At 44.3% G+C, this 16,132-nt stretch overlaps 1 protein-coding gene across 3 annotated transcripts in view; it reads left to right on the top strand.

Moving 5' to 3' along the window:
* Window positions 1-15,734, top strand: part of LOC144719136 (CD166 antigen-like) — a 71,650-nt gene extending 55,916 nt beyond the window's left edge. For 2 of the 3 annotated variants that reach the window (XM_078595005.1, XM_078595004.1), the window contains exons 12-14: window positions 5,442-5,634; window positions 9,839-9,974; window positions 11,218-15,734. In XM_078595005.1, the coding sequence (XP_078451131.1) occupies window positions 5,442-5,634; window positions 9,839-9,974; window positions 11,218-11,290 (402 nt within the window). In that variant the 3' untranslated portion in view covers window positions 11,291-15,734. The remainder of the gene's footprint in view (window positions 1-5,441; window positions 5,635-9,838; window positions 9,975-11,217) is intronic. The other variant, XM_078595006.1, reaches the window with a different exon arrangement.
* The last annotated feature ends 398 nt before the right edge of the window (window positions 15,735-16,132 follow it).

Genomic DNA, 16,132 nt, shown 5'->3' with positions numbered 1-16,132 from the left:
TAACAAACGGTTTCAACAAGTAGAGGAAGCCAGAAAAACTAAATTCTCATGAAAACAATCCTAGCCACCGCACACAGCTTTTACTACATGGAAGGAAGCCGAACGAAGGATGATTGATGGTGCTGGAATTGACGCAGTGGTTCAAGCTCAGATTCATTTGGAAAAACAACGTTGGCGAGATATATTGCAAAGAATATTCACCTGTATTAAGTTTCTGGTTTCACAAAATTTGGCACTACATGGCCATGAGGAAAATTTGAATGCGGATGAAAAAAAATGTTGGAAACTTTCTCGCGCTGATCAAACTCGTTGCGCAGTATGACCCATTGTTAGCAAAACACGTACAGCACGCACGAGAAAATCCGGGATCAGTTTCTTATTTGTCACCGGAAATCCAGAATAAATTTATCCACATACTTGCGTCGACTGTAAAGAACCAATTGTTGAGTGATATCAGGCAAAACAAGTACTACGGTATCTTACTTGACTCAACTCCTGATCTAGGACATAGGGAACAGCTTTCTCAGGTCATAAGATTTGTGGATGTGAATTTTCAAACTAAAAAAGTAACTATCAAAGAATCATTTTTAGGTTATATCGAGATACATGCAAAAGATGCAGCAAGCCTAGAAAGAGTCATCGTCGAGAGACTGAAATCTGACAACATACCTCTAGCCGACTGTCGGGCACAATGTTATGACAATGCTGCTGTGATGACTGGGCTTATATCCGGCCTTCAACAACGAATATGTGACAAAAATCACAGAGCATTGTTTGCCAACTGTGACAACCACAGCTTAAACTTAGCAGGAGTACACTCAGCTAAACAGGATCCACTTGTCACATTTTTGGAACAGTTGAAAGTATATATTTGTTTTTCTCTCGTTCAACAATTCGTTGGGAAGAGTTAAAAAAAGCTGTGCCCATCACAGTAAAGCTGGAGCCTGAAACACGCTGGAGTGCACGATCAGAAGCTGTTGAAGCTATCTTGAAGGACTGGATGAACTAGTAGGGCTGCTAGACAAATTATCGGAGGACGTAACTATGACGCCTGAAACCAGAAGTGGTGCAGAACAGTTACAGGCATGCGTATTACATTTTAACTTCATAGTTTTATTACATTTCTGGAATGTCATTCTTGGAAAAATTTATCGTGTTCAGAAGCGCTTACAGGATCCTACTATGAATTTCAAGGAAGCAGCAACTGATCTTGAATCATTGGAGCATGAATTTGTCAAGCTTCGTGATGATTTGAGCCAAGTTGCTGTAGAAAACGCCAAAACAAGATGCACAGCCTGGGGGATCGATGTGGACAGAAGAATTAGGCGACGTCGGAAGATGCCAGGAGAACTGGCAAGAGATGCAGGACTTTCAGTAGAAGAAGAAATTGTGCGCGTTATGAAGAGCGTATTTTATCGACTTCAACAGGAGATGTCAACACGGTTTTTACGACTAAAAGACCTGAACACAAAATTTTGATTTCTGCTGGACGTCAAAACTCTTCTATCCAACACAGATGTCGATGCAATTCGTCGAAATTGCAAAGATTTTGGAAATTTCTATGACACCGACATCAATGGCCACGAACTTTTCACAGAAATTGGAGATTGCAAAATGCTGCTCAGTAACCGGAATGAAGTTCTACCAGAAGCTCCTTTGGATCTTCTTGGTTTTATTGTGTTTTATGGAGACGACATATTTCCGAATTTGCGAATTTCACTGCAAATTGTATTAACAATAGCAGTTTCAATTGCAAGCTGTCAGCGGTCGTTCAGCAAATTGAAACTTATTTAGTCGTATTTGCGTGCTTCAATGGGACAAGATGGTCTCAGCGATCTTGCTCTTCTTAGCGTTGAAAGAGAAACATTGGAAAAAAACAGATGTTGATTACATGATGGACCAGTTTGCGACAGTGACTGAGTGAGCCATGTAATATAATTTCTATAAATTTGCTTCTTTAAATACAATGTTTCATTAAAATTTAAATTATTCCTTATTCGATGTAATAGGAAAATGTGATTTAACGGGGGGGGGGGGGGGGGCGCCAATTTTATAGTTCGTCCCCGGGCGCAAAATATCCTAGCTACGCCTCTGTCGCTCGCCACTGATGTTAACCGTGGGCAGGAATTTAACTTGGGTCGCCAGGTTCACCACTGTGTAACTGGTTCCTCCCAATTGTTTAAGGTTATTTGATCGTACAGGTTACGTTTACAACTGTAAATAAAGTACGTTTTTGCATATTTGTAAAAAAATAATAATATTCTACTTCTCATGTGCATGTTTACGAGGCAGTGCTAATGGTGTATTTACCACAGTGGTGGAGGTTTCCAGTATAAATACACATTTCACAGGGACAAGAAAAAAAATCATCATATCCTTAGCGTGCTATGGAGCGCGGGTGGACGGTATCGTGGTTACAATTAAAATAGTTTGATTTGCGGCTACGGCTAACATCAGTGGCGAGTGATGTATTAGAGTGGCCAGTGTGATAAAGTGCGGTCAAACAAACCCCATGCTGACATTAAATGTGGAGGGCCTTGATCCAGAAGCAGATTCACAGTGGCTGATTTTGATGAGATAATCTTGTTATCATAACAAGGTGATCGTCAGCATTTGCAGGGATTTTTGGAGGCCTTGACCTTGGGAAGTGCTATACATAAACTGCTGTCATATGTCTTCTTAGGTTTTTTCGGTAAAGTCACGTAGGTAACGTGACTTTACCAAAAAAACCTAAGAAGATGAATCCTTGCAGTCACGAAAGCTTCAAATCTAGAATTGCTGTCATATGGCATTTTACATTTAAAAAAATAGTTGAAGGAGCATTGATTAAACACCAAGTTTCGCAGTTGCGGATTACATTAGTTGTCAATCTTTACACAAAGTTTTCAGTTTATCAATATATTTGTCAGTGGATCTTGCTCCCAAGGATGCGATCTGATGATAACTTACCTGTGTAGTGAAATATGACGTCACTACTATGTCGGGACTGTACGAGCGTAGGGACATATGACGTCACTACCGTGTCGGCTCGGTATGGGGGCTGTAGGCGGGTGTCACTGGGGTCGTGTCAGGCCGTGGCACTCCGCGTGAACCCAACAGGACACGTGACCGAATAAAGGGGGTCCAGGGGCCCCAGGGGGAAGTATATTCTTAGGTTTTTTCGGTAAAGTCACGTAGGTAAAAAAATTAAAATTAATAAAAGTAAAATAAAATAAAAATCACGACGTTTCGGAGGCAAGACAAGCTTCCAGGGGGAAGCTTTGGGGTCACGTGGAACGAGAAGGGGGCGTGGCCTGGAGCGGAGCCGGCCACGCCGGAGCGGTTATAAGCGGGGTGTGAACGGGCAGCTGGGCTGTTCTACTCCTGGTTGAAGACGCCATGAGAAGTCCTTAAGTCTCTGATCGTCGTTCGTGACCAGGCAGCCGTCACCTGCCCTGGTCACTCTGTGCAGTGTTCCCCGAGATTAGGAACGGTGGTCACCACCTTATATATAGTGTTCACGTTGGTGTTATGTGTTAATAAATAGTGTTGTCTCCAAGTTGAGTGCGTGCCTCAATCGAACCCATTACACCTGCAGTAAGCCTTGAGCAGGAAGGAAACACCATCACAATTTAAGGTACTCATTCTAGATGTGAAGTTCTTAACCGTGACAATTATTAGAACCAAATATTTACATGCATTACGTGACATTCGTATGGCAGGTCATCCACAACGAACTCTTAAGCAACCTCTGCATATGCATGCTTTTAGAATAAATAGTGATAATGTAACAGCCCCTTGTGAACCCACTGCAGGATGAAAGCCCTCACATGCCATGTCCACTCGATATGCTGGCGCGAAAGTAATAATGTAAAATGATGAAGACCAGCACCGGCTAATATACTGCACCAGAGTGTATAATGGTTGTCAACATAAACACCACGACCGATGTACTTTGAGGCGTCGCGGCCATAACGCCATTCAGCTTTCTTTAGTGCGATGCTCACGGGCGCAGTCAACAGTTGCGCGGTGGGTCCTCTAATTAAGCTGAGCAGGGTTGAGTGACGACACCCCAGAAGTGAGCCTGGGTAGGGCAGGGGCAAGCGGCAGGGTGCATTTGTATTGCGAGAAGATCGAAGTGGCTCACGCTAATAAGGGCGCACGCGGGCACCCATTGGGCACAAACGCCGAACAAACAGGGACAGCCGCGGGGACCGGCTCGCCACGGCCGTTGTCGATCTCTGCCTCTCTAAGAATTCGCGAAAAGGTTTGCCTTCGTTTGGCACCGCGAGTCTGGGGACATTACCACTTGGAATATTATTATATTTTCTTAATGTGGCTCAGTCTGGCTTATGCACATCATGGATCTTGAACACGCTTTTCGCGAGTGCATTTCTTACGATTCATTTTACGGACATGGTCAATTATCGCCATTTGCGCGCTTTGCGTTCCAAGCCTGCGCGGCGCATCTGCTGCACGATGCAAGGGACTGTGTGGTCACATGTTTCTCAAGGCCAGATTGGTGTTGCTCTTTTTTCTGGGTTAATTTTTACATGGAGAATTCTAAATGGATATTTCTTACAAGCTATTAGTGCCAGCAATTTTATTTCCTCTGAGGCGCAACTTCAAGTTATGAGCTGCTGTTTGGTATGAAAATTATAGCATTAGCCTTTCTGGTTTAAGCTGACTGCTTATGCGGCGTACATATAAATGGAACCGAAAGTACAACTATCTATCCCATAGGAGAAAAAATATATTAAACATTGCGCTCAATATTCTCATTAAATCACAAATATATTTTGTTGTAAATTACAAGTACTCAAAATGCACTTCAAGATTATAACCGTCAGCTACGAATGCTATGAATGCATATTTTCGCATTGTGTTCAGGCCTTAATGAAAATGCACAACATATTTTAACCATAAGCAACAAACACAATTTAAATTGTAATTTTTCCAAGAAGTCAATGAATAACAAATTGAACTGTGGAGGGCGATATAAGTGGCTGGATGAGAGTCATTTTTAATGTACAACAGCGGGTGTTTTTTTGCTAATTCTCATCATGTACGTGATTAATCAGCGCGTTTATCTATTTATCATACATTGCCCTTTTCTTTATACTTTTTTAAATAGGTATCCAATTAAAACGGGCATATGTGCAGCGCTTGGGCAATGGAGAATGTTTCATCCAATCGCCGAATCGGCTTTCGCACAAATACAATACGCGAAGCGCTGCAGTCCAGCGCCTCCTGCAGCGTACTTCTTTTGGCACCCTCGTCGAGCTAATGATAATATAATTACAAGCGACCCCCGATCTTGAACTTGGATCATATCCCCAGGCCTTTGGCCCTTCTTCGCCGTGGTCCCGCCGTCGCCTGCAAACGCCTCTCCCCCTTATCGCTTGTGCCGTGCGCTTGTGCGTGCGCGCAACGTCGTGTGTTCCGTTCGTCTGTCGTTTCAGTCCGAGGAGTGGGAGGAGCAGAATGCTCTGCTCATAAGTCGGCTGGCGGTGTCTGGCTTGGAGCCAGCGCAGCAGGAGGTGACATGCAACGCCAGCAACCGGCTGGGCACGGAGGGGCGACGCTTCACCCTGAGCCGCAGCTGTCAGTACCAAATCCTCCCAAGCAACAATTTGCCTCACGCTGAGTGTAGCAGTAAGATCCATAACATTTCTGCCATTTGAATTTCTAAATACAAAAGTGTTTACTTTGAAAAAAAAAGTACACTAGAACCCCCCCCCCGCCTTCCAAAGTCGGCACAAAACCGGCGATCTGAAATTTTAAAATAGTATGCGTTTTGTTGCCTAAATTTTTGACAGAATTGTGAAGTATTGTAAATGGGTGTTTGGATTAACAACCCTGCCAATTAATTATTATGGCTAAATCAAATCGGTTCTACTGTATTTGCTGTGTGTGTTTGTTAAATGGGGTGCACTGCGTTAAAGGAGATGCCATTTCTCGTCGCGTTATTTCCTTGTCAGATATTGCCTTGTCAGATATTGCCACCAAAACGAAGCTTCATAGGTAAAAATGCAGCGCTAGGGCGCGACACCGTGCATGCCGCACGCTCGCTCGCAACAACAGAGCCCCGTTCTATTCAGACATGGAGACACTTTTAACCCCATATAATATGCAAAGATTAATTTTACTTTGCAAAACTATTTCCTCACCCCTACCGCCCCCCCCCCCTTACATCGGCAATGACAGCTAAATAACCAATTTACGGACAAACCAGAAGAGATGGCAGCAATATAATTTCGACAAAGGAATGTAATTGCACTTGAAATGGAAAATTAAACATTATTTTTCGAAAACGTCAAAACTTAATTGCACGCTCACATCGGAACAATCCCTACGATGCAAGGGAAGATCGCTTCGATTAAAAAAAACGTGCGGTTGCTCCTCGTTTGCTGCGCCAAAAACGGCATCGGTCGCTGTTGCTTTTGTGTCCAATTGTGTTCTGTTGTGTTCTGCTCCCTGGTGTCTACTTGACAGGGAGAGCCTGTGTTGACATTGTGCATATTATTATTATTATGGATAGCCGGTAAAGCTGGCGATAATATTACTGTTGGCTGCCTGAATCTGTCGAAGGTGTGAAGAGGATTCATGCTGACTTGTTGTGTGGGGGGATTTGGGTCACAGATTTAATGGAGTGCCGCTGGGTGTATATATTCTGCTATATGTGATGTACTATGTAAATACTAATAAGGTGGGATCATGCGATCGGTAGGTACAGGTAGGTGCATGCCTGGGATTGCTTGCTTACGCTACTGCTGGCAGAAGGAACTTCACTAGAGGGAGCTCCGGAGGGTCCCTTGAGAAGCTATTTTGGCCTACTCGAGATGCCTGGGATGCGGTGGAAATTCCCACGCTTTATCCCACCACGTACAGGCTGCCGATGGACTAAATGTTGCTGTTTTATGCTGTTTGATCTGGGGTCGTTAACCAAATAAAAAGAAGAGCTGTTTTTTCGAAGTAAGTAAAGATAAAAACCTCAATAGTTCAAGAGCTGCAATGCACGTGGTGAATACGAGATGGTGGTCCTTAATAAATAATGTCACAAAGCAGTCCTTAATGAGCCACATTCGCCTCTGGGACTGCAGGTTTGCCGATTCCCTGCCCACGGTGAACTGAACTTCCGCGGTGAATTGGACTTCCATTTTTTTGTTCGAATTTCAAGAGCCACCACTGCAGTCCTTAAAGAGCCACTGCATGCGGCTCCGGATCTGCAGGTTACCGACCCCTGGTGTTAGATGGACAGAGGCAGTGGGAGATGGGGGGGGAGGGGGATTTCAGAAATTCGCCACCATTGCTTTGACTGTCGAGCCAGGCGATTGGATGGAACCAGCGATCTCTGAATTTGCAAGTCCGATGGACTAATCGTTACACCACTGTGGCAGCGTTCTAAAAATGATCAAGACGGGACAGAGGAATGGATAAGCAGGATATTTTCCGGAGCAACCATCTGGCTGCAAAATCAATACAATGGTGTACGTTTGATTAATTCACGTACAAATAGCTAGCTACAAGAAAATAGGGATGTATTTCCACATATACATAGACTCATTTTAGCACAGTTCTAAGCAAAATAACATTGCAATACGGGCTTTACACAGTCTTGTAAAATAATGCAGGTGTGGAGGAGGTTTGTTGGCAGAAAAATGTTAATTTTATCCATTTGCACACAACAATAATATAGTTAGTCACCGAGGCCACGGCGAGGCTGTAGATAGCGAGGCTGCTTTTTATTCTCTCTGCATGTTACTTTTTTATGTTTGCATTCATGGGATTGTAGAGAATCTTGACAGGGTGTGTTTGGATTGGAATTGCATTTATATCCTCCGATGTTCTGGCTGGTTTGACAATGATCAATGATAATTGGGTTTCACTCGAAGCGGGAGGTACAGTGGTGGCTCTGCAATCTGGAGAGAGAGTTGCATTTGTTTAGAGTATCTCGGTGTGCGGATCAGGAGTCTGGCACCGGAAGACGATATTGATAGTGGCAGTGGGAGGCACATCCTGACCAACACACACCTCCCCAGCCACCACCTCTTCAATCCACAGAAACAGGTCCCCCTTATAGCCTCATCAGACTTTTGTGGCAAGTGCTGTTCGCAAGCACCTACGAAGGCCGGCATGGCACACGAGGGGGTGGGTGGACAGCACCACGCCCGACCGCCGTTGTCTCCCCAGTGGCGATGTTTACACACCGCACCACGTACTCACTTCAGGCTGAGTTGACCTAGGGGAGGCCCAGGACCAGTTTAGATAATCGTCACTGGTGTGGATGCGAGTAGGAATCGAACTCGGGCCGCCGGGTTCATAGTGCAGCGTGCTAACTGCTGTACTCTGCAAGCGCACTCGCCTGCAATTTATGTAACATCCCCTTCAGATTTCTCTTCCAACACGCATGTGGCCCTGCTGTTCGAGCCTCTGCCTTTGGCCTTAGATGCTGCAATATTGGCTCGGCGTGATTTAAAGCTTTCGCGGCTGCAGGAATTCACATTCTTTGGGTCTTTTGGTAAAGTCACGTGGATAGGTTCAAAGAAAATAACAAAAAACTACGACGTTTCGATCGCAACACAAGCGGTCGTCATCCTGATGTTATTTTCTTTGAACCTATCAACGTGACTTTACCGAAAGACCCAAAGAATTTGGTTCGGCGTGCTAATACTACATCGATTGAAATAGAATCTTAATGACGTCACACTCCCCGAAATGTGTGCGTAAGAATCGCTTGTTCGTAATGTGTGGCAATGTACACGCTCCTGTTACATCTAGGTTAAAGGAGCGAACACATTTTTTTTATAAATTGTATGGACAAAAAACCGCAACAACAAAATTCAAATGAGATGGAAAGTGAGACAATTTTTTTAAAATCAATCATTGATACGAATTGGAACCTCACAGCGTTATAATTCTTTAATTCTTGGGGGAGGTAAAGCAGGTGGATTGCTTCACTATTCTGGCAAATCTCCCGATGATTCTGGATGTAATTACCAGCGAAACATCATATTCAAATTGTAAATGTTGTGGCTTGACTCTCCAACACACTGGTGGGCTGAAGTAGTAACTAATTGGCGCGTTATTTACGTTACAAACCTTACTGGCTGTGTATGGTGGTGAAGGGTTATGACACATTTATACTTACACGATGTAACCCAAAAACCTTTATTATGAATCATATTGGTCGCGAAAGTCTACGTGTTAAACGCTTGCTGTTGGCCCTCCACATGTGGTCCAGGATAAGGCAATGTGCCTCTACGAACCCATGTATTTAATCAATGCCGTATTATTTTAATAATAATGAAATGATAATAATGCCCATTATTTAGCTAGGGAAATCTTTGCCGAGTCTCAAGACTCACTTTAGGAGAGTCAAAAGAGTTTGTGACTTCACGTGGAAGGAGACCAGAATCCCTGGAGAAACCTATTGGATATCTGTAAAAAGAGCTTCACAGCTCATCAGATTTCTCCGGGATAAATACAAAATTGTGATTAAATAGTCTGAACCCCACAGTTCGCATAGCGGTGGGCGCAACGCTCGGCGCTGCCATTTCCCAGCAACACCACGCAAGGCCCCCTGACACGACGCTTGGCCAACCGTGGCCATCACTAATCCCGAGCGCGGAGAAGGCCGCGGTCCAGCTTGCGAATGTTGCGATGGGACGTATGAATATGTACGTATGTCGAACTCCTTTCGCACCGTACGTAGCCAATCGTGCTCTAGCGGAGGTGCCGGGGGGAAGGACGAGATGGAGGACGCGGTTTTCAGGGAGGTTTGTTTGCTGCCGCGGGGATGTTGGCGTTGCGTGACAGAGGGTCGTCGTGGCCCCGCGTGTCTCCTGTCGCCCGCCAGGCTGGCTGCAGAACGCCCTCGTCCTGGCCCTGGCGGTGGGCGGCGCGCTGCTGCTGGCGCTCGTCGTCGTGGTCGTGGTCCTGGTGGTGAAGCTGAAGCGCAGGAGGGGCTGCACGCCGCCCGACAAGACGCCCAGGCAAGTGGCGCGTTCCACCGGAGCATTGCCGCCGCCGGCGTTAGCTGCCGCGTCGTTTCGCCGGCGACGTCTGACGTTTCGCTGCGCGCGCCCCGAGGACTTCTTGAAGAAGTGGTGCACAGCCCTGGGCTCGTCAGCACTGCCGCGAGAAATCGGACGCACGAGCGGAGTTTTATCTGCCCCCCACTACGTCCCTCTGCCCCCTAAATACATGACAGTAATGGAATTGTCACCACTTATTATCCCTTTGTTTATTGCATTATTGTTTTTTCATATGAATTGTATTTCTTATGTCGCGACAACATTGCTAACTACTTGCCGACTGATTTAATTCCAAACGGATTAAATTCGTAATGCGTTATGCTTGACAAAGTCTGTTTAAATCAATTGCGGCCATTGATTGTTAAATTGATTTAACAAAAAAAATCAGCATGCAAAATAAGGCAACACATTAGCAAGGCCCTTTGGTCTCGCGCTTTGTGTACATATAGATTGTACTTTGGATAGAAAAGAGACTTTGTTTAGCGAAATACTCAATTATAATTAATAAATTACAGACCTTTGTCAATCCACTGCTGCAGGAAGGCCTTCCCACTCCTTTTGTTTGGCCACACTTTGCCGCGCCGTCGTTCCCCTTGGGTTCGTGAAGGCAAAGAGCCAAGACCATTTATTTATGTGAGCCGTGACCAGGAATACAACTCGGGGTTGATGGGTTTTGTAGTGCAGTCTGCTAACCGCTCCACTTCCGTTTCACTTCCAGATAAACATATCAGAGTATATATGTGTGTATGTTTGTGTGTTAGGGAGCAGTAGTGTTACGGTTAGTGCACTGCACTACGAACTCGGTGTCCCGAGTCGGTGACCCGAGTCGGTGACCCGAGTTCGATTCTCGTTCATGGCCAACACCAAGTGACGATTATCTGAACAGGTCCTGGGCATCGCCTAGGTCGACTCAGCCCCAAATGAGTACCTGGTGCGGTGTGTACACATCGCCACTGGGAAGACAAAGGCCGCTAGGCGTGGTTGCTGGCCACTCACCCCCCTCGCGTGCCATTCCGGCCTTCATAGGTGCTACTCGCTAACAGCACTTGCCCCAACAGTTTGTTAAGACTATACGGGGGACATTCGTTTGTTTGTTTGTTTGTGTTACACTCTACCTCTCTGCAATCTCGATGTGCTGTGAAGAAGGGTCATCAATGCTTGTGTTGTTGTAATAATGAAGAATGTGCCTTGTTTCTTGTAGAACTTCAAACAATGAAAAGCCTGAACAAGAGCCGCTCAAGAAGGGTTCACTGGTGGACACCACCAAGGTGTGAAGAGGCTGGGAACCAGCCACAGGATTACTCTCCTTCACAAGCTGCCTTGACACGACAGACGCCTCCACCCACAATCAGAATCTTTATTTATCCCGGAGGAATCCAATGAGCTGTAAAGCTCTTTTTCCACACATGTCCCATAGGGGCGGGCAGGCAGGATGGGGTGGGTTCAGCGAGTAACATCTACAAGCAACACGCTAGGCAAGATTGGAGAAAAGGGTTTCAACTCGCTAAAAATAAATATGTAAATACATATAAATACACGTAATACCCAACGGGGAGGAGTGCGCGCAGATGTTTACGGGATCTTATGAGAGGTAGAATTATGGGATGAGTCTCCGAGTTGCATTCTGGCAAAATAATAATAATTCCTCGTGACTTCCACTTGTGGTTTTTATTGAATATCCAAAAATGCCGCGGACTTGGATAATACACCTGATGGATTTAGTCCCCATTTAATTTGTACAGTGTAAAATAGTACCGTTAGGTTTGTAAATATTTTTGTAAATTATTGTACAGGTTGACTTGGAAATGAGATAGTGTTTTTTGTAATATTTAAATAATTTGTCATTTACGAAATAAATAAGTAATATATCACGTTTATTGTTTTTCAGGTTTTTGTTAAAGTAACATATGAAATGTATGCCTTTTGTATATACTGTGCTTTAAATAGCTGTTTAAAACGTACTGGCTTATAGTTTTCTCTTTCACAAGGGGAAAAGATTCACATTCCATGCCGTGATGCATGTGTTATTCTAAGAGAGAGAATGGAATATCTAACGGTTGCCTGTCATGCTGCAGTAATTATGCACTTCCGTATCGACGACTTCCATTGATCAGCCACACGTCCAATTAACATTGCAAAAAACAACCACAATACATTTGTCAAGAACACCGCCTTAAAAAAAGATAAATTATATAATAGTTTACGCTTTGGGCAATGGGCCTTCCTCACGGCACACGGAGAGGCCAGTGAGGTCAGCTACGTACCGTGCGAAAGAAGTTCAACATACATATACTTACGGTGTGTGCGTTAGCAAGCGCCTATAAGGCCACCATGGCACGCGAAGGAGGTGGGGCTACGAGCAGCACCAGGTGGGTCCGTTAATGCTCTCCCTGCTATGATGATCTCCAGCACCGCACCGCCGGCAAGCGGTGAGGTCCTCAGGAAATGTGCCTAAAACCCATACGTAGACCAACGTATGGGTTATCGTCTTCCCTGGCCGGTGAATCTTCACGTACATTGGTAATGTACGCATAAATACACAATTTTTGACTCGTTATTGCATTATACAGGGTGTTTAAAAGAGATGGACCCAATTTCAAAGCAGTATATTTCACGATGGCAACATTTTACAATTACACAAAACGTTACAAACGGTTTAATGAGTTATCACGTTTTACTAACCATTTTATAAATGCTCTATGTGCCTTCCACCTGCTGTACGGACAACATTGAGACAATAGTTGAATTCGTCCCGAACGCCTCTCAAAGTGTCTTCTTCACCGCTGCCGTGATTCTGTTTTTGAGGTCATCCAGATTAGTCGCTAATGGTGGCACAAAAATACGGTCTTTGTGCCACCATGCTCTTTGACATTGGCGGATCAATGCCAAAACGCCGTTGAAACGCACGCTGCACAGCAATTACGGATTCAGTCTTTCTGAACTGCAGAACGCAAAACGCCTTGTGTTACGGGGTCACCGTCTTGCGAATGATTGAGGCTAGGGGCTGTTTGTATGCTGGGAGAGGCATCTAGCGGTGATCATTTGAAACTCTATGCCCCGCCCTCTATGCCCCGCCCTTTCAAGTGGTAAGAGTTTCATTCATGGGCGGTTCGTGGTTGCAGAGATATAGCGATTTCAAATCGGGTCCATCTCTTTAAAACACCCTGTATTTGCTGACGGTACTGAGTCTGTACCTCGGCGATTGTTTAGTTTTCGGAGGCTTTGCTGGTTGCTATACTGAGGAAGACCTCGGAAAAGCCAAGTCCAGATCGAGATACAGCTTTCACTTAATGATCGTTGGACAGTGTCGTACCAACCATTACCGCAGCACTCAAAATTAATTTTAAAAGCATTAATATGATGCTTGATAATGGCACTTGCCTCTGCAGCCTGTAAGGTAAAATGGGGGAACTGTTGTGTTTGTGGCTTTTAAAACGGAGACATTGACTACTTTTGACAAGGGTGTTTTGCTGATATGCACTTATATAACTTCTATGATTGCATCTCACACGTGAATCCAGGTGAAGGCGGGCTACTCTGGGTATGCGCGAATTGCTTCCGTGTGGATATATGCAACTTGGTGGCAAGCTGCCGCGCAACTGCTTGCCAACCGTCGAGTAAGGGACTCGACTCTCAAGCGTCGATCTGCTCGGGCGAATTTTTAGCGACGTATTTCAAGGCTTGAACGTCTGTGGCAACTATCGATTGCCCGTTACAATTCTGGCGTGGGTGGCGGGGTGGGAAGGGCGAAGCTTCGCCAGACACAGCATGAGCCACACCCAGACACATCGTGTCGCTCGGATGTAAACTAAAACTAAACATTTTTTATTCTACAGTAACCAGGTAAAGGCCACTGAGCTATGAAGCTCTTTTTTGAGAAAGCGACCTGGTGATAGCCCAATGGAAGTGGCTTATAATGTACGACATTTTTATAGCAGCCAAATCGTCTAAACGCGTGATGTTGATTCTAAATGTGGAGGGGAAAAAACCTGGAGGACCCGGAGAAGAATCCACGCGACCACGGGGAAAGAGACACGCAAACTCAAAATTTACAGGCATCTTCAGGGTCGGGATTGAACCCTTGAACCCACGACCTTCTGTATACCAGGCGAGGGAGTTGACATTTCCTAGCCACCGTGGATGTGGATAAAGCGGTTGCGGGCAGCGATGGCGTTGCGCGATTTAGAGGGAAATTTCTATCGCTCAAGTTGTGGGCCCCAAGCCTTGTTTAGACCTTTTACTTTAGGATGTTCATGCGGCAGGTCGGTTCACTCGCGCTGTGTAAGGATATATACACTTCTCTTATTTACGCGTGCCTTTACACTGTGAGCCTTTACACTGTGAGCGATAGCGTGCTGGTGCTCATGCAATAAAACGTGTTTCCATCCTATGCAACAACAACAAACATTTCAAAATGATCGTTAAATATGTTTGAAATTATGTAAATGTAACGGAGTAATAATGATGGATACTAATTTAAAACAAAATTGTCAGTGTAACAGTATTATTACATACTCTTAATACTTTTGTTGTTTTAGATGTTCAACTTTCATGCTTTAACGTGTAGATAAAAAATACACGCGTTGTGCTTAATGATTAATTCTGGTCTTATGGGCTGGTAGTTAATTCCGAATATTTAATGTACATTTTTGGGGGGAAGTGGACGTTGTTATTTCAAAATAATCGATGTCTTTAATTTGAGTCCATCAGCCAGTTGCTTTCGAAATGTAAATATTTAGGATAAGTGTTTGCTTTTTCATAACACTGTTCTCAGATACACCAATATGTTAAATTAACATGATAATGTGAATTAAACGTACACCCCCCTTTGGTAGATGGCAACTCTGTATACGGAATGTCACTACAACGCAGGCGTAGGAATCGGGGAACGAATTTGATATAAGTTACGTTGAATCGCACGTTTCAGAATGTTGAATCCCGAACTTAAAATTGGTTTTGGAGGGAGGGGATGGGGGGGAGAAAAAAAATGCACGGCCATCTGTCATTTGTTCAAGCCTGCGTTTCATTCTTACCCAGGTCGTTCGCATGCCGCACTTTTCATACTCGGTTGGTTTACCGCAACTTATTTGGCTTATTGTTTTATTTAGAAAAAAAAAATCGATTTTCCCATTACAAAAAGTGCGCCGAACAAAATTGTTAGCTGCATCCTTAAGTGTTATTCTATTATGTCTTGGGGCCAATGTTTTTTTCTCTCCCTAGGAATGCATCTCCGATTATGTAATAAACGTAAATGGGAACGTAGGGTTCGATAAACGGCATTTTGCTCTGTGGGCAACTTTTCCGGACCGTGTCTGTTCCACGTATCGAGGGATGCCTCTGCACGTTCAGCTGGCAATTCTTCATGAACTGATTTTTTCTCCCAAATGTCGCTGCAAATAACTTTGGGCACAAGGTTGTTTTCTGCTATAATTTACCGTCCGATTTGTAATTTTCTATTTCCGTCATGCAATCTGAGTGGCGCAGTTCCATTTTTCTAAATGATTTCCACTTTTACTAAATTATTTGTTTTAAATTGTAGTTATGTTTTCACGAGAGCTTTGATGACTGCATCAATTTTCACCGAGTGAAATTCCTTTTCATAGTCTCCAAATGCCACGCATAATGGAATTGGATATTCATTATTATTTTTCTCCCAACGTCTGATTGATAGTATGTATGTACGGTCATTTGTATATAAAAAAAGCTTTTCTAAACCCAGACTGCTCAAATGGTTACTTAGCCTCTGCTTTCCTTTCTTTTCCCAGTGAGCTTCGTGAACAATTACATACATGCAAGATACAAGTGTAATGAGATTGTAAGTCAAGTCAATTTTCTCACCCCTTTTGGCAATAACTTAATGGTTGAAGCATCATTCTACGGTTCAGGTATTTCACTTTCTGTACAAACATTTTGTGAAATAGGTCCACTAACTCTGTTCCAACAAATGGTTCCGCTTATTTGAAAATAAGCATAAATGGGGAGAGTATTAACCATCTCCGGTTTGCCGATGACACGGTTGTAATCGCAAAGGGAAGTGAGCTGCAGGATATGACTGGAGACATGAATGCACAACGCTGCAAAGTTGGGCTCAAGATGAATCTGGGCAAAACCTGGAT

This window comes from Lampetra planeri, chromosome 5 (assembly GCF_965212315.1).
Source record: "Lampetra planeri chromosome 5, kcLamPlan1.2.h2, whole genome shotgun sequence".
NCBI lineage: Eukaryota > Metazoa > Chordata > Hyperoartia > Petromyzontiformes > Petromyzontidae > Lampetra > Lampetra planeri.
Note: the sequence above shows the minus strand (reverse complement) of the source record. Positions and strands in the feature narration are given on the sequence as shown.